The sequence below is a fragment of the Chiloscyllium punctatum genome, chromosome 20 (genome assembly GCF_047496795.1).
Source record: "Chiloscyllium punctatum isolate Juve2018m chromosome 20, sChiPun1.3, whole genome shotgun sequence".
NCBI lineage: Eukaryota > Metazoa > Chordata > Chondrichthyes > Orectolobiformes > Hemiscylliidae > Chiloscyllium > Chiloscyllium punctatum.
Window position 1 is genome coordinate 92,026,840 of NC_092758.1, and position 19,603 is coordinate 92,046,442.

Sequence of the window (19,603 nt, forward strand, 5' to 3'; positions counted from 1 at the left end):
CTCCAGGTGATATTATGTTCTTCTGGAATACTCTCATGCTTCAGTCTTGGAGATCCTAATGGTAAGTAAATTATTACCCATGATTACCATCTTATTGAATAATTTTCTTGTCCTCTTAGCTTCAGGAACCTTAAAGAGATCTTCACATAAACTGGTAAATTTGGTGTGCAATTGTGAGCACCACATTTTAAGATAGATGTTAAAGGTAGAAAAAAAAACTTACTAGAATGGCTATATAAGAACACCAAATAACTTGGGAACACTTAGGGAGAAATATAGCAGGAAAATGTTTAGAAAATCCTGGATGTCTAGAACAATTTGGGACTGGATGAGCAAGAAGGAAAGGCTTTTAGCAAGTGCAAAGGGAGCAATCCAGCTGTGCCCAGAGAGAAATACAGGAAGTGCAAGAGGGAACTTTAGAAATAAATTAGAAGAGCAAAAGGGGGATTAGGAACTGGGGAGAATCCCAAGGTATTTTGTAAATACATTGAAGGGAAGAGGTTAATCAGGGAAGGGGTAGTGCCCATTAGGAACCAAAAGGGCACCTGTGAGAGATACCAAAGGATATTGGTTGGGTACTAAATGATTACTTCTCTTCAGTCTTCACTCTGGAAAAGGAGAAAGTAGGGATGGAATTCAGGAAAAAGGACTGCAAGTTTGCAGACAATACCAAGATTGGTAGGGTGGTTAATAATGGTTGGAGGTTACAGAAGATATAGATGGGTTAGTCAGATGGGCAGAGCAGTGAGAACCCTGATTAAGTGTGAGGTGATGCACTTTGGAAGAAACAAGATGAGGGAGGGAGCACAGAAGAACCACAATGATCTGAAGGACTCTATCAGGGAGTATTTCATTTGGTTAATCGAATGCCACATAATTGATGCTGGAAAACAGTCAGCCAAGCAATCTTGTTTGGATGATCTGAAGTTCAGTTAATTGGAATGCTGAATGATAGAGGTTCCTCTGTATTTAATAAATTACATGACACTGGGTAGCTTAGAGGTAGAGGGACCTTTGGGTAGTTGAAGTGAAGTGCAGATTACTGCACTACAGGATGGATGAGACTGAAGGGAGTACAGAGACATTTCACCAGGAGTTTGCCTAGGATGCAGAGATTGAGCTATAAAAGGAGAGACTACTTTAGAGCAGAAGATTGAGGGGGGCTATGATTGAGGTGTATAAAATAATGAGTATGGACAGGGTGAATAGAGAGCGGCTATTCCCCTTGGTCTACACCCCAGGGTGTGGAAGGAGGAGGCTCTAGAAATCATGGATGCGTTGGTGATTATTTTCCAGAGTTTGATAGATTCAGGATCAGTTCCTGTGAATTGGAGGGTGGCTAATGTTGTACCACTTTTTAAGAAAGGAGCGAGAGAGAAAGCAGGAATGTGTGTTGCAGACGTTTCATCCCCTGTCTCTGTGACATCCTCAGTGGTTGGGAGCCTCCTGTGAAGCGCTTCTGTGATGTTTCCTCCAGCATTTATAGTGATTTGTCTCTGCCGCTTCTGGTTGTCAGTTCCAGCTGTCCACTGCAGTGGCCGGTATATTGAGTCCAGGTCGATGTGTTTATTGATTGAATCTGTGGATGAGTGCCATGCCTCTAGGAATTCCCTGGCTGTTCTGTTTGGCTTGTCCGATAATAGTAGTGTTGTCCCAGTCAAATTCATGTTGCTTGTCATCTGCGTGTGTGGCTACTAAGGATAGCTGGTTGTGTCGTTTTGTGGCTAGTTGGTGTTCATGGATGCAGATCATTAGCAGTCTTTCGGTTTGTCCTATGTAGTGTTTTGTGCAGTCCTTGCATGGGATTTTGTACACTACATTGGTTTTGCTCATGCTGGGTATCGGGTCCTTCGTTCTGGTGAGTTGTTGTCTGAGCGTGGCTGTTGGTTTGTGTGCTGTTATGAGTCCTAGTGGTCACAGTAGTCTGGCCATCAGTTCAGAAATGTTTTTGATGTATGGTAGTGTGGCTAGTCCTTTGGGTTGTGGCATACCCTCACCCCCGCAATTTCATCAATAGATGCCGAAGGGAAAGACAATGGAATATCAGTTTTTGGCGAATACGTTGTTTAGGTGTTCTTCCTCTTTTTGCAGTTCTGGTGTGCTGCAGTGTTGTGGCCCTTTTGAACAGTGTCTTGATGCAACTTTTTTTGTGTGTGTTGGGTTGATTGCTTTTGTAGTTTAGGACTTGGTCTGTGTGTGTGGCTTTCCTGTAAACATTCGTGGTGAATTCTCCGTTCGGTGTTCTCTGTACCATCACGTCTAGGAATGGGAGTTGGTTGTCCTTTTCTTCCTCTCTAGTGAATCGGATTCCTGTGAGTGTGGTGTTGATGATCCGGTGTGTGTTCTCTATTTCTGTGTTTTTAATGATTACAAAGGTGTAATCCACGTATCTGACCCAAAGTTTGACAGAAGAGACACAACAAACAGTGAGATAAAGTATTATACCTCTGATAACAAGGAAAAGACTAACAACCTCAACAGCAAGGAGAGGGAAGCACTAAAATCACGAAGAAACGATAAGAACAATCATATTACCAGCAGACAAAGGTAGAATGACGGTCATCCTAGACAGAGCAGAGTACATCCAAAAAGCACAACTACTTGCAGATACCAACATCTACCAAAAGAGGGAGTTTGACCCCACCCCACAGCTCACCAATAGGATAAACAACACACTGAGGAACCGACAAAAAAAAAAGACAGATAACCAGGTTTGACCTACAAAGAATGAAACCTGAAAGCAACAACACCCCAGATTCTATGGGCTACCTAAAGTGCACAAACCAGACATCCCACTCAGACCCATAGTATCACGACCAGGGACACCATCACACAAACTGGCTAAAGACCTACAGCAGAAACTGAAACACCTGATCAGTGGATCCAGACACTATACAAATTCCCAGCTCGGTGAACAGAACCACAACAACGAGCACCCGAGCTACAAATCTTCTCAAACTTAGAAAGCAGGGAATTATAGACCAGTTAGTTTGACCTCAGTGGTGGGGAAGATGCTGGAGTCAATTATAAAGGATGAAATTATGACACATCTGGATAGCAGTAACAGGATAGGTCAGAGTCAGCATGGATTTATGAAGGGGAAATCATGCTTGACTAATCTTCTGGAATTTTGAGGATATAACTCTGAAGATGGACAAGGGAGATCCAGTAGATGTAGTGTACCTGGACTTTCAGAAAGCCTTTGATAAAGTCCCACACAGAAGGTTAGTGAGTGAAATTAGGGCGCATGGTATTGGGGCAAAGTACCAACTTGGATTGAAAATTGATTGGCTGACAGGAAACAAAGACTAGTGATAAACGGCTCCCTTTCGGAATGGCAGGCGGTGACTAGTGGGGTACCACATGGATCAGTGCTGGGACCGCAGCTTTTTACAATATATTAAATGTTATAGAAGATGGTATTAATAGTCACATTAGCAAATTTGCTGATGATACAAAGCTGGGTGGTAGGGTCAATGTGAGGAGGATGTTAGGAGGTTACAGAGTGACCTGGACAGGTTTGGTGAGTGGACAGATGCAGTTTAATGTGGATAAACATATGGTTATTGTGTGCAGTTCTGGTCTCCAAATTTGAGGAAAGACATTCTGGCTATTGAGGGAGTGCAGCGTAGGTTCACAGGGTCAATTCCTGGAATGGCAGGACTATCTTATGTTGAAAGATTGGAGCGACTGGGCTTGTATACCCTTGAGTTTAGAAGACTGAGGGGGGATCTGATTGAGACGTATAAGATTATTAAAGGATTGGACACACTGGAGGCAGGAAACATGTTTCCGCTGATGGGTGAGTCCCAAACCAGAGGACACAGCTTAAAAATAAGGGGTAGGCCATTTAGGACAGAGATGAGGAGAAACTTCTTCACCCAAAGAGTGGTGGGTGTGTAGAATGCTCTGCCCCAGAAGGCAGTGGAGGCCTAGTCTCTGGATTCGTTTAAGAAAGAGTTGGGTAGAGCTCTCAAGGATAGTGGAATCAAGGGTTATGGAGATAAGGCAGGAACAGGATACTGATTGAGGATGATCAGCCCTGATCGTATTGAATGGTGGTGCAGGCTCGAAGGGCAGAATGGCCTACTCCTGTACCGATTGTCTATTGGTTGCAGGGTTAATCATGAAGGGCAGGAGATTGAGGGGATTTGGGTGGTAGGAATCTGGAAGGCACTGCTTAGAAAGCTAGTGGAGGTTGGAAACCTTATAACCTTTTTAAAAAAAACATTTAGAAGACACTTCAAATATAACATTCAAGGATATGGAGCAAGTGCAGGAAATTGGCATTACTGCACTTTGTGGTAATTATGTCAGTTCAGATTTGCTGGGCTGAAGGGCCTTTTCTATTCTGTATGAATCTATGACTCTATTCTCCTTCGAGGAAACATTTCATACAGGAGCTTAAAATCATAACTCTTATCAAGTATGAAGCAATGATTTCTAGTATCAGAATAGTTGGTAACCAGAGGACTCAGACATAAGGATGAAAGAAACAAAGGTTATACAAGGAAAGGAACTTACACAGCAAGGTGTTTGAATGCAATACATGAATCTGCTGTCATTGTCCTTTCAGTCAATATCGACTCAATGGGTGGCTGTTGTGCCACTCAAATGTTTCCCCTCAGACCTCTCAATTTAACTCATTTAAGTTCCTGCAAGTGCTTAGCTGTTATAATGAAAACATATATGAGCATTTGGCAATTTTTATAGAGGTGCTTGGGTTTTACCTTCAAAGAACTGAAGCCAAATTTCTGAGGTCAAAGTCATTTGCAAAAAAGTAACCTAAATACATAATTTCCAAGAAAATGCAGCTGAATCAGCATTCGTCAAACAGCTGTCCTTCCGTGGATTACCACTTCACTACCATGGAGAGTTTGGTTAAGCCGCGAGAGCAACGCAGGAGTTCTCAATTCCTGGCAGCGTCACCCAGGGTGGGAAGGTTGGAGGAGAGGAACCAGACAAAGCTGTTCTGAAGTTGTAGAGGTACAATACTTGTAAGAGTTGAAAAGCTAGTAAGGACAAAGCATACATTGTTACCTTGTTCTAGATTGTAACGCTTGGTCAAAACAAAGTGCAGCTGAGTTGCCATGACAAAAACAAATGCAAGTTTGGCCAGTTTAAATTATGTCCCAAAATCCAATCAAGTTTAGTTTGAATATTACTGAAATACTAAATTCAGTGAAACAATTTGATATTTTGGGGCATAAAACCAGACATTTTGAACAGTTGGGGCAAGAACTGCCAAGCCACCAACAAATAAGGACTGCCAGAACAGCTCTCTGAAAAGTGCTGTCTCAGGTTTGTGCAGCAGGCCATTGAAAAAAGGGGAAAATCTGTAGAGGAAGAAACAAAGATGATTTGACAGATTTTTTTTTGTAAATATTTTAAATCAGTCCAATTTTTTTATTTCAAAAATCCTAAGTGTAGAGAGGGAGGTAAAAGATAGGTTTATGGGAAAGGAGTTGTAAATAGTGGTTGGTTTGGATATTCTGTTGGACTTAATTTTTAACTTTAAATAGTGACTTCTTTCTCTTGAATTTTACCAGATTACGGCAAAAGGTGAATGCGTGTGTGGCTGGTTTAAATTAGAAGGGTTACAATCTTAAACAAGTCTCAGTGACCCAGACAGAAGATATTGGTGTGATATCAATGGTTGTGATGGCAGATGAGGTCTGCAGCAAGACGAGGAAATCACCAATCGTTGATGTTTCCATACAACTGGAACTGGATCCACTTTCTGTGAAGGACCCAGTCACTGATGTTCCACAGTAAAAACCACATTAAAACATTGTGGGGGGGGGGGGGTGGAGGTGGAGGAAAGAGAAGAGAGTCTACCTACACACTGACCAATAGGTAGCTGAGTTTGACTCAGTCATTTCACTCTTAGAATAGGAACAGGAAATTTTTTTTGGTAGCTTTCTTCATGAAAGAGCAGCCCACTTCAGACTCCATGCTGCTCATCCTGCATGGGGAAGCAATTGGGAAAGGTGTCATACAAAATAGTCTGTTCCATGACCAGCCTGGCTGGAAAAATCACATCCAGCAGACTCATCTACCTGAAAACCTAAATCAAATTTGCTGTTGGAACCTGGAATGTGCAATTCTTCATGGATAACAAAACAAAGAACTGCCCTGTTCCTGTGAATTCAGGAACTTCATGACAATCTCTTGCAGGTTAGCACTATCAAAGATCAGCTGACTGTCATAGTTATTACATCTTCTGGAGAGGAAAACCCAAGGATCAGCCCAGGACAATCTGATTTGTCAAGAACAGACTTGTCAACCAACTCGGAGCTCCCTGTTGGCAATAATTGCCTCAATACTCTCCATCTACAACTTAACTAGCTCTAACCTTAGCCATTGAGGAGTCCAAAGGAGATCGGAAATGACACCCAACCCTGGAAAGGAATTGGGAATTGCAACTGCAGCGGATTGCCTGCTCACCAGCTGGTCCATTAACACTTTCACCAAAAAGACAACTCCAATATTTCTTGGAGGTATCACTTAATCCCAAAACCAAAAGAATTTAACCCTCAAAGTGATGACCAATGCAGATCAGACCATCGGCTCCATCCACTCAATGTCCATCAAATGCCACTAGAAAGTTTCAGAAAAAAAAGCTCAATGTTGAGCAGTTTCAAGCCCAAGCATTATAACACACCTGGCATTGTCTTCCCCAAAATCTCCAAAGAATTCATTATAATGGAGTGAAGAAGAGTTGGAAAAAATAGAGGACAGCCATCATCTTGTGCAGTGAAGACATTATCAGCTGCAAGACCAGGAAACACCAAGACTGGTTCCATGAGAATAACTATCATCCAAGACCTCCAACTAGAAAAAGGAAAGCTCTCCATACCTGAAAACAAATCTCAGCAAGGCAAAGAGGAGAACTCAAAAAGTAAAAGGTGCAGTTGTAAAGAAGAACTAAAGAAATCAAGAACCAATGAGTACTGTGAAAACTAAACTGTAACTCCTTGTTGAGAAGCACCAAGGACCAATCCCCTTAACCTTAAACCAGTGCAGAGAAAGAGGATGAAACCCTTTGAGAAACTCAAAACATTAGCCTCTGATGGAGAGGTCACTAAGAACAGAAACCATAATACAATTATTGACAAGGGCATATTTAAGAAAATCCTCCAATTTCCCAAAGATGACCTTGGACTCTTATCTAATGTAGAAGTTGAAGCCACCATGAGACCCTTGAAGAATGAACATCTAAGGATGAGAATCTTCAACAACCATGACATCTGTGATAATACCAAGATCCTCACATATAAGCCAGTCATCCTTCAGACTTTTCTACATGGCTCAATTTGAAGATCCTGAGAAGTGCCATCAGCACTGCTTGAGATGGATCCTCTGCATCAGTTGGGAGAACAGGCATACTAACAGCAGTGTCAATTGCACCAGCAGAGGCCATGATCATACCAAAACAACTTCACTGGCCTGGCCACATGCTGAGGATGCCAGAACTCTGACTGCCAAAGTCATTCATCTTCACCCAGCTCAATGAAGATCTCGAACAAGAGGATGACAAAGGAAGCATTTCAAAGACTAACATTTATGTTACATTTCTTGAGGGAAGTAATGTGTGGGTCACCTTCTATCAGAAGGAACAGATTTGGAGAAAACTCCTGTATGATGGGACAATTCAAGAACACTACTAGCAAGTAGTAGAAGGGAATGCCATCAATCTAAAGGCCAAGGACCACTACCTCCTGGAAATGCCTGCCAAATGAGTGGTTGGAGATGCAGCACTAGGATCAGGCTCAGTCACACAAAGATCCATGGCACAGAATTTCCTAGGTGGACAATCCAACTATAATTGAGCAATTGCTGATGACAAACCTATGGAGCGAATGAAGTGTTTACATTGCTGAGTTTATTATAAAACAGAAAAACAAATGAGAAGTCACAAGTAGTTTAGTTCAGAAGAATCAGGTTTCAGGTTAATCCCAGCAGAAGAATACAACTTTTCAACCCAGCTGCAGGGCACTTTTTAGGTTTGTTGAATCTGTAGGTTGACAGTTTGTTAAATCAGAATCCCTACAGTGCAGAAAGGACCATTTGGCCCATCAAGTCCATCACTGACCCTCCAAAGAGCATCCCACGCAGACTTGTAACCCCATATTTTACCATGGCCAACCCACTTCAACTGCACCTCCTTAGACCATTTATAGAGCTTGTTTTTGTGATAAATTTGTTCTGATTCAGAAAAAGCATCGAACATAAATGCATGAGTCTGCCAATGACTAAGCACCACAGTAACCAACTGCAAAATAAAACTTATCTATTGGGTGAGGTTCTATTCTGGGATCAGACATGTCCAGTATTGTTATCAATTGGGGTTTTTGATGGGATAGGAATGTATTGAATTTAAACAAGATTTGAGAATTAAGAAACAAATGAAGGGGTATGAAGCATAAAACAAGACAGTTGGTGTAAAGTGCATTACATGGATTAGAATTTTGAAGTGATTTTGACTGTTACTAAGATTTTTCTTGGATTAGAAAATATAACCATTGATTATTTTTGGAAAAGGCTATACCAATTTAACAGATAAACTGAAGGTGGAAATTAAAGTAGGTATTTTTAGGGATGAAATGCTTAAAGTGATGACTCAACTTCTAGAATCAAAAGAGACCTAAAATTGAGTGTCACCACTAGATTTAGCTAAGATTTAAGTTCCTTGCTTCAAGTGGGGAAAAAGTAAGGATAACGAAGAAAGCAAGATGTAAAGGGTAGGAATGAAAAGAGCAATAGAAAATGAGAAGGATATGTCAGAGGTCAGTTCTTTACAAAATAGTGGGTGCTTAGAATGGACTGCCAGCTGTGGGAGTAGAGTCAGATACAGCAGGGATATTTAAGTGACTCTTGGATAGGTTCACAGAAGATAGTAAAATGAAGGGTATGTACATTAGTTTGAGCTTAGAGTAGGTTAAAAGGTTGGTACAACACAGAGGGCTGAATGGCCTGTACTGTGCTGTACTGTTCTATGTTTGGATCGAGCCCTAGAATAAGAAAATTTCATTTGTAAAGAGGAGAGAAATGGAAAGAGAAACAATTTTAAAATTTTGAACAATAAAAAGACAGACAAATCAGAACACGACTTGGCCAGACAGAAGCTTGAAACGAAGGAAGAAAATAATACCTAACAGAATGACTTTTGATTTCAAGGAGGGATATGCTTTTAATTAGAAACTTCAGAGGATTGAGTTCAAAGATGTATTAACTCATTTGTAAAGGGAAGGTGAAGTGGCCAAAAGCTGTTGTCTTAATACTAGCGCATTTTCACAGGTATAACCACTAATGGGCTTACCAGTTTATCATAAAAACAATCTACAGAATATTAAAGTTAGGAGTAATAAATAATGGTTATGAGCTGGTCTTTGAAATTAATCAATTAAAATTTAGAATTCCATGAAATGTAACTTGCTATCTAGAATTTGCATGACTAAGGAAATATTATAGGAACAGTGGTTTTGATCACTGGAGTCGGATAAAAATTGAAAAGGCAAAGGAAGGCACAGATTTCTGAAATAGAATTCCAGTAAACCTCAGGATTTATTTAGATGAACCTTAAGGGAAGATTGAGCAGCAGCAGTTCTGGCACATTCCTGAGATTTCATGGACAGTTTTACATTGAAAAAAAAAGGTTTTGCACTTGAGAATGAAAAGGCAGACCATTAAATAAAAATAGAAGAAAGCTCAATGCTGAGGGATGGGGTATCTTATACATGAAATACAAAACGTTAGCATGTAGGTGCAACAAGTAATTAAAATGAGAAATTGGAGTTTTGACCTTCATTGCTAGGGAGTTGGAGTTCAAATATAAGCATGATTTGGAGATGCCAGTGTTGGACTTGGGTGTACAAAGTTAAAAATCACAACACCAGGTTTAGTTGGAAGTACTAGCTTTCAAAGCGCCGCTCCTTCATCACAACCACATGGAGCGGCACTCCGAAAGCTAGTGCTTCCAACTAAACCTGTTGGACTATAACCTGGTGTTGTGATTTTTAACCAAATATAAACAAGTCTTGTTACAACTGTACAGAACATTGGAGTACTGAGTGCAGTTTTGGTTTCTCGGTTTAAGGATGCTTGTACTGGCATTGGAGAGAATTCATGAGAAATTCACTAGGCTGATTCCTAAGGGTTGCGATGATGAATGGCTAAACCAATTAGGCCTAAATGAAATGTACAAGATTCTGAGGGCGCTTAACAGAGTCAACGTTGAGAAAATGTTGCCACTACTACAGAAATCTCAATTGGAGCCATAGTTACAGAATAAGAGACATATTTAAAAAAGCAATGTGATGGGACTTCTTCCCCCACAGGGCTGTGAATTTCTGAATTCAGTACCCCAGAGAGTTGTATAGGCTGGATCACAAAAGAATTTAAAGAGAAGGTAGATAGATTTTTGAAGCAAGTCATTTATGGAAAAGGATGAAGACTTGGAAATTCAGGCTTCTGCCAATTTTCAAAAAGTTAAATAAAATGGGAAAGGGAATGGGGCTGATAATGTGCCTTCTTTAATAGAAACGAGACAGTTATATCTAACAGTCTGAGAAATGTACCCAGAGCGGATACCTGCATACTATTATTTTAAGGACAAAGTATGAATGAAGACACAGACTACCTCAAATATCAGCCAACAAGGTTAGGTAGTAACCCATCAGGTGGTTGTTTCATGTATCACCACAAAATTCTGATGGCAGGTTACAATGGTATTTGAAAAATGCAGGATAAAGTATTAAAACATTTTTATTGGCCAGCACTAGAGATATGGTGTCTGACATATCAGGCAGAGGGTAAATCCTGATCATGAATTAAACTAACATCTTAAATTCCAATATTAACTTCCAAATATTTAGCAACATCTTAATACTTTTATTCAGCTCATCATCCATACTTTCAAAGCAGCTTTAAAGACTATGATTAGAGCTTATCAAGAATGCCTTACTAATCGGAATAAAGGAGTTATGTTTTACTATTTGCCATTACAGATACACCATAGTCTCCATAGGATTCCATGGAGAACACCTTCGATTCATTGTGAAATTTATAAACCAAAGCTCAGAGGCTACTTCCAACATTTTCAGTGAGAGATCAAATCAAAGCTTGTGAACTGGCAAAAAAAGCACTTGAAAAGTGCGAGAGAAAGGGAGTACACAAGACATTCCTGGGGCTAAAGGATCAGCAGAATCAGAAAGCTCAAAAGTAATACTCTCAATGGCATCAACAAAAAGATCAAAAAAAAGGTTCTGGACCCTCAGCCCTTTGATATGTCATGTAAGTAATCGTTCCACGTTGAGTTGGACAGATAGCATCAACCGCAACCTGTCATGACCATTAATGAGCTAGATAACTAGATGGGGTGTCTCAGGAACACATAGTAAGGCAAATTATGCACACACTCCCTGCCAGAGGTCATATACAAGGCAAACCAATACTCGCATCACTTGCAAATACTTATTAACATAACAAAACAAATGTTTAGAATAGCAACAGGACTAGGGCTATGCAGAAGAGTTTATCTGCAAGTACAAAACTAAAATGCCAATTCTCAAATACAGTAAACTGTTACAAATAAAGCAATTCTCAATCAAGCAGTGATGTTAAAGCTTTGTGCATTTAATCTTTTTACATTTAAAAGATTGACTTTATAACAAAAGTTTCAACACAAGATCCAAATAACGAATAGAGATGCTAGTGTCTACAACTGATATAATAGTTAACCAGCTATATTTACAGAGGACCAGTGCCTTACAAGATACACCAACTCCACAGCACCAAGTGTTGGATTTCCAGCATGTAATAAAATCATCTGTACACGCAAAATAAATAAGTCTTTGATCAGAAAAACAGTGCGTCATACCACCTGTGCTGGGATAGTAGCTGTCAATTGCTTGCTGGGGGGTGGGGGGGGGGGGGTGGAGTCAAAGTATAGGCCATAAATCACCAAAATAAAGTATAGGAATGATCTCCTGAATTACCTCAAGCTGCTGCCTTATATTCTAAAGCAACTCAATCATAGAAGCTTTCCTTTTCATCAAATGTACCCAAAGTGAAGCAACATTTTACTGTCTTGCAAGTATCGCCATCTGCCAATCTAGCAAATACAGCACGCATTGTGACAATTCAGGAAATATTCCTTCACTGCAAGTTTTTTTTTTGAAAAACCTGAAAGTATTTCCAATACAGTGCATTAGAACTTAAGTATGGATAAAATAAATGCCACTGACACGGTGTTCTGCCCTGTGAATTAATTCAGCAAATCCCACCAGCACACCAACATTCCTGCTCTCTGTGAATGCATGTTTTGCATCTTTGACATTTCCACACATTACAAGAACTGAAGTGCTCTGAATGTATATCTTTAAATACAATAATTTGAGGAACTTAAGGTTATTTAAAAGAACAAAGTGGAGACTCCTATTTAAAGTCACAAACCATTCTAATGGGAGGTTTAGTCACAGAATCTGAATCTCACCTCAGTTACATAAATACCAACAGGCTAAATTTACAGTGATGTACCATCTGTTTTCAAATAAACCTGCAAATATTTTCACACATTGCTCGAGTCCAAATTTAAAAAGTCCCGACTCAAATTAATGCAAATTTGGACATGATTTTAAAAAAATATTCCATTCTGCAACATGAAACTGTACACCACACTGAGCCAAACTCACATTACAACTTGTTACTAACAAAAAACTTTCAGATTAAGGTCTGTAGTTGTGTCACATTTCAGATAGCTAGTTGTTAAAGCAGATATGTTTAAAACAGAGGGGGCTGGGAAATGTCTGGACATGAGATCATGCACCTTCCACCAGACAGAACACAGCATGTTTTTCCCTTGTCACTGAAGAATGAGTGAAACATTAAAAAAAGAGAAAGGAGAAAATAAAAATATAGAAATGTAAATGACAATTCTTGGTGCTGAAAGGATTACAGTAACAAAGCCATAAGCTTTCTTGGGTTAATTTCTCATGTTAAATCTCAGATGAAGCTAATGGTGCAATCTGTGTCTACAGTAATGCATCCTGCACTAGCAATCACAATTGGAAGTCATTAATGTTAACCAACCAAAAAAGTTTTACAACTTACTGCCAGTACTTGCATGGCCAATGGTACTGGGATGAGATATAAAGACCATCCATAGTATACAAAGCCTTGTGTGTCTGGCATAAAAACTGTACTGCAATCAGCACACTCCATGTCAAATATACCTTATTTCCTGTCTGCCATATTTCTCTAGAGTTTGTAACTTCGCCTTCCCTCATTATGAAACAGGCAGCATTGACCATCTACGGTGTCTGGCGAGTTTGATCAGCACTATACCCCACTGAAACAGCAAGTGTATAATCATTTCTAGCAAGATTGGAATCCAGGCAGTGCAGTCCAATCTGAAATACAATTCTATTCGAGAATTTTTGGAAACGTTGTGCACTAGAAGAAAACATGAATAAAAACAGAAAGCAACTGCTTGGAGACCGTCCTTCCAAGACTGTTAACAGAGCAGTCAAATTCCCATACTAATTGGGTTATTCTGGAACAGTAGTGTTCAATGTGAAACAGCTGAGCTGCAGTGCTAAAAGAAATTTCCAAATGTAATGCACACATTAAAAATTCTGCACAAAGCTACAGTCAACATGTGGAAAGCAGAATCCTGGGTGCCGTGGATGTAGCAGAAAAGATGTAAGTCACTTTGCTTGGTGCAGTGAACACTCCTGAGATCTGCCACCTCTTTCAATAGGCAGCATGAACCATTAAATCACAACCAGAAGAGGCAAAAATGGTTGATTGTGCACAAAATCTTGGCAAAGTTCGAAAATATAAAAAGCCAAACACTTTTAGCTGTGCAAAGAGGACTGCCCAGAGACAACCTCCGCACCAAGTCAGAGATGTGCTGATCATGGTACTCCAAGAAAGGTCACTTCAGTTAAGAGTCAGACTATTAATTGGACACCGCAATTTCCACTAGTCACATTACAATGGATCCAGCCTCAAATCTCAGACCATGATATTGGAATAGTTTTATAAATAAGGAGTCTCAGTCCAGTGAATCCATGTAGAATTCCCCCTCAAAACATTGGCAAATGGGTTGTTGCAAATCAGATGCTATTGGTGACAACAACTAAATAAGTAGGTGGATTTCTTCTTCTCAGCCAGGTTCACAGCTGCTTCATCTTCTAAAAACAAAGTAGAACAGAAAGTAGTACATAAGAGTCATGATAGAGAATACTCAGACCCTGTCATTTACTAACACACACTTAAATGCCAATACCCTGCTACATACTAATACTCGTACTCTGGACTGAATCATACGATTATTTGTAAAATATCATAGTCCATCATGTATCAATGTTCATAATCAATCCCTCAGACACCAACATATGCAAACACTGAGATAGCCAGTCCTCAGGTGCGGTCATAAATTAATACTTAGACCACCAAACACCAAAACATATACAGTATATGACAGCCCACAAGGTATTAAATATAAATGGCAGGCACACCAGACTATTTTCTAAAACAGAATGCCCAGATCCTTCTAAATAGTCAACGTTTAGACTGTGTGTTGGTTCTGATAAAGCCTCAATTCCCATTTTATTTACCTGTCATCACTTGGAAGGCTGTTACATTCACATAATCTTCTGCTACTATTTGAAACAGTTCATCTGAAACAAGAGAACAAAAGGATTTTGGTTCATTATATTCATGCTTCTGCAGCTTTCTTTCCATCTCAACTCTTCATTGTAATCTGATTACAAAGTCCTCCAATCTTTATCCAAGACTTCACGACAAGTTTTTCCACACTGTTTTAAGATTCCAATATACCTCCAATACTCTAGCTTTATTCCAATGTTTCTCAGAAGTGTGATATGATAGAGATTTAGAAAATAGAAACTTACCAACATTCTGGCCAGTTTTACTGGAGGTTTCAAACAGCTTGGCTTTGATCTCTTAAAAATAAACATTACACATGACTCAGGTGATGAAGATCTCAAAACAAAGCAATACTTACTTTCCTCAAATTGCACGGTAACAACAGACTTTGTGCTAATTTCACCAAATATTTTAAATCACCAGTCAGATAAATCTTATCTAACAGACTGACAACAACAAAGTGCCACACTTTAGACAAACTTAGGATACTTAGTGGCCTTTCAAAAGCCACTAATTATTTCTCAATCCAAACAAACTAGAACATGCTTTTAAACATCCAGTATCTGTGCAAAAGCAGTGACCCTGAATGTTGAGAAATAGTTATATTTTGCCTGCTGGATTTGTCAGGCCCTAAATTGATCTTGCGACTTTAAAAATGGCAAGTTAAACACTGTCCAACTGTGGCTTAGGCTTAAAAAAATAATATATAGGCAATGAAGAAAAGACTAACACTACTCTTATGAAGAGGACATTTCCTTTTCTTGGAGGGAACTTTTACAAATTAGTTTATCTGTGCTGAAAGAAAACACAGCAAAGCTGTATTTATTTCAGAAGGACTGGTGAGATATGTTCCAAGTCCTTTTTGATTCCAATGCAATAACGAAAGACACTGAATTCCACCACTTCAAAACACTTACATTTTAGATATTTTATAGTCAAGCTGTTATTTAATTACTTTAAAATCAACTTGTTCAAAAGATGGTATGACACACCTGTGGCCTCCATCTCAAAGCTAGGGATACTGCCAGACCTCTTAATAGTCAAATACATGTACATTCAATTTCTGTGAAACTAGGCAAAACAATCCAAAAAAATCTATCAAGGACACTTCAGCTCAAAAATGCTAACAGTTTTGCACTCAGCATATAATAGGCTATAATGGGGGAGTTCGGGACTACAGATACAGCTTTTGGCTTGATATGCAAGCTTGCATTTGTTGCACAGCAAAATTGTATTTTTTTTATAATTCATTGACTGCACCATATTCAGATGATGTGAAAGCTGCTATATTATCACAAGTTTTATTTTTGAATATACCGTACCTATAGAGTCAAATAAAAATACACAAACTTAACTAACTTTTCCTGCAGCAAATATTAGGTCAAATTCGTGGGACACTTAGCAGGATGAGGTGCCAGGGGATTGGAGGGGGTTTAATGTCATGCTTTTATTTCGGCAAAGCTGTAAAGATAACCCTGGGAACTATTAACTGGTGAGTCTTATTAACGGTGGATAAGCTGTTAGAAGGAATTCAGAGATGGGATTTGCAAGCATTTCAAGAGGCAAGGTGTGATTAGGGATCATCAGCATGGCTGTGTCTAGGAGAAATCATCTCTCTCAAACAGTTTGAGTTTTGTTGAAGATATAACAAAAATGATTAGTGAATGCAGAGCAGGAGACATTGCCTACATGGACTTTAGAGAAGCCTTTGACAAGGTTCTACATGATAGACTAATTAATAAAGTTAGATCATGTTGGATTCAGAGAGCTTGGCAATCAGTATAAGCGAGTGGTAAACAGTTATTTTTCAGAATGGAAACTTGTGACCAGCGGTGTCATTTATTTAAATAATTGGGATAAACCTTTAGGAGGATTGGTTAGTAAGTTTGTGGATTATACCAAAATTGGTGGTATAGCCGACAGTAAAGATTATCTAAGAATAGAAAGGGATCTTGATCAATTGAGCCAACGAGAAGCAAATGGATTTCAGTTTGGATAAACACAAGGTATTGAATGTTAGTAAAGCCAACAAGGGCAGGATTTGTACAGTTAATGGTTGGGCCCTGGATAGTGTTATCAAACAGAGACACCCAAAAGGTTCAGGTACATAACTCTTTGAAAGTTGCATCAAGTCAACAGGGTGGTGAAGGCAGCATTTAGCAATTTTGCCTTCATTGTGGAGACCATTGAGTACAGGAGTTAAAACGTCATGTTGTGGTTATATTGGACATTGGGGTCACGTTTGGAGTACTGTGCACAATTCTGATCACCCTATTATAGGAAGGATATTATTAACTTGGAGTGGGTTCAGAAAAGATTTACAAGGATGGTGAAATCTGTACTGAAAACAAAAAATGCTGGAAATCACAGCAAGTCAGGCAGCATCCATGGAAGGCAAGCTAACATTGAGTCCAGGTGACTCTGGAGAGTTAGAATGTTGCTGGGACTAAAGGTCTGAGTTACAAGGAGAGGCTGGCTAGCCTGGGGTTTTTACCACTGGAGCTTAGGAGGTTGAAGAATGACCTTAAAGAGATTTTATAAAATCATAAGTGACAGATAATGTGAATAGCTAAAGTCTTTTCCCTATGATGGGGGTGTTCAAAACCAGGGGGCATATTTTTTACATGAGGGAAAAGATTTTAAAACAGGACATGAGGGGCAACCTTTTCCACAGGGTGCACAAATGTGGCTTAAAATGCCAGGGAAGTTGTAGATGCAGCTACAGTTACAACATTTGAGAAACATTTGGACAGGTACATGATTAAGAAGGTTTAGAGGGACATGGGCCAAACGCAGGAAAGAGGGACTGGTTTAGTTTGGGAAATTTGGTCGATGTGGACTAGTTGAACAAGGGTCTGTTTCCATGCTTTATGACTATGAACAAAACATTTTGGTTTTGTGGTGCATTACTTTACCTATAGAGGATCAGAGGTTTGTAGCAAATAGTTTGCAGATTTCAAAACACTGAAAAGAATGCATTCTACCCAAATGATTAGTTATTTGAGATGGAAAACAAAAGTAGATCTACAGAACATTCACTTTCAATACATGGCTAGTGCAGAAAGTGTTAGCCCTCAGACAAATTACTCAATTGTGTTGAATATCAATTTCTTAGAACCTTTCAAATTATAATTTCAAAAACTCAGTAGGGGAGACAATTGTAATTACAAGTAGTAAATGGATTCACAATTGTTTCAGGAGTTATTTGCTTCAATTTGTATGATCTTTCCAAGGAGATAGTAAAATGAATATTTATGACTGCATTAAGTCTTCATTATCCTTTGTACTCCCAAATAAACCTGTTGGCCTAAGCGATTTTTTAAACTTTGACCACCCCGGTCCAAAGTCGTGACCTCCACATCATGCTTACTGTTCACAAGGTTGCTTTAATTTCGATTGGAGAAAGTGAGGACTGCAGATGCTGGAAATCAGATTCCTGAAGAAGGCCTCATGCCTGAAACGTCGATTCTCCTGCTCCTTGGATGCTGCCTGACCTGCTGCGCTTTTCCAGCAACATATTTTCAGCCTTAATTTCGATTGGACCAGGATTAAAAATTTCTCACTGCCTAATATATGCCCCTATAACCCTGGTTCAGCAAAAAAAATTATTGTTCCTAATATAATGAAACATCAAGAGTTTTTAGAATAACACTTGCATAAAATCACATCTCACTAATAGGAAATTTAAACCCTAATCATTCAAGCCTGACTAGATCAATTTTGTTAACTCCTTCCTTGCTAATTTAACCAAAACAACATTAACTTCTCATGGTAAAAGTTCTGTTAATATACCGTCTGTGTAATCTTGAACATCATGGTAATCAACTCCCCGTGCGCTGCGGTCATTCTGGACAAGATCACTTTTGGTTCCACACAAATAAATTTTACAGTGCTGCAAGAGAAGAAACACTGACTCAAGCATTAGGCAATAAACTTCAAAATCACATGAGAACATGGAACCATGCTGAAAAACCACTACCAAACCTCAAAACATATCAACCATGCACAACCTGTACTGTAAACACATTCAACAAATCCTCAAGTCAATAAAACCCATTATGCAAATCCAATAACCAAATCGGCTGGTCCCATTACCTATACTGCAAACATCTCATTAATACTGAATACAGAACCCACAGCCCACTATCTCCACTACACAAAACCCAAAGTACAGCAGAGTCAGTAATCCCCTCTGAATGGGATTACTGTACAGTCTATTCTGAAAAACAGATTAGTTAAGTTCCCTTGTGATCCTGCATTATAAGAAAATCAAGTAATAGCAGTACCATTTAACTCAATGGAACAGGAATCTTGTCACAGCCAATGCAGGTAGGGAAGGCTTGCGTTCTACAAATAACAGCCTAAAGTTTTCAATCGCATTATAGCCAATTCGCGCTGAAGTAGTGCACGTTATAGCAGAACCAACTGTACTAGAGCCATACTTCAAATAAGTTGTGATACATATTGCAATGGCTTCAATTTTTGAATCTAAAGAACCAGAATAAAAAGGAGGTCATAGTACATTTAACAAATTAGTTTCACCAAAACACTAACCCACTACTCGAAACCAACCGCAGCCAGACAGAGCACTGACTATTCAGCAGAACAAGGTTTATATCAAAATTCACCTCTTCACAGTTGCGGACTTCATTCACCCAGAATCTAGCCCTTGCATAGCTGCTACTGTCAGTCAGATCTGGAAGACAGAAATGCCAGTTAATAATCACGCTTAATACCCAAGGTCAGAGCAGCCATTTCAAAAAAACACTTTACAAGTGTTTCCATTTATTATTTAGAATAATATATTCTTGTTCAAGGCCACACAAGTTTTTTTGATCATGACAGACAGCATCTTTAAATATACTCAGTAAACAGTTACTTCAGGGTGTTTTATAGAAATGGATATAACTTTAAGGGACAATTCACG

General features: G+C 39.2%; 1 protein-coding gene and 1 long non-coding RNA gene across 6 annotated transcripts in view; one reads left to right on the forward strand and one right to left on the reverse strand.

The window, feature by feature from the left end:
- LOC140492278 (uncharacterized) overlaps positions 1-19,603 on the forward strand; it is a 23,032-nt gene continuing 3,429 nt past the window's right edge. Inside the window, exons 1-2 of the long non-coding RNA XR_011963529.1 lie at positions 1-61; positions 11,010-11,295. This is a non-coding gene — a long non-coding RNA (uncharacterized lncRNA). The remainder of the gene's footprint in view (positions 62-11,009; positions 11,296-19,603) is intronic.
- Positions 11,617-19,603, reverse strand: part of rab24 (RAB24, member RAS oncogene family) — a 26,247-nt gene continuing 18,260 nt past the window's right edge. For all 5 annotated transcript variants that reach the window (XM_072591233.1, XM_072591231.1, XM_072591229.1 and 2 more), the window contains exons 5-9: positions 19,305-19,372; positions 18,469-18,568; positions 14,922-14,972; positions 14,625-14,687; positions 11,617-14,198 (exon numbers count right to left, since the gene is read on the reverse strand). In XM_072591233.1, the coding sequence (XP_072447334.1) occupies positions 14,128-14,198; positions 14,625-14,687; positions 14,922-14,972; positions 18,469-18,568; positions 19,305-19,372 (353 nt within the window). In that variant the 3' untranslated portion in view covers positions 11,617-14,127. The remainder of the gene's footprint in view (positions 14,199-14,624; positions 14,688-14,921; positions 14,973-18,468; positions 18,569-19,304; positions 19,373-19,603) is intronic.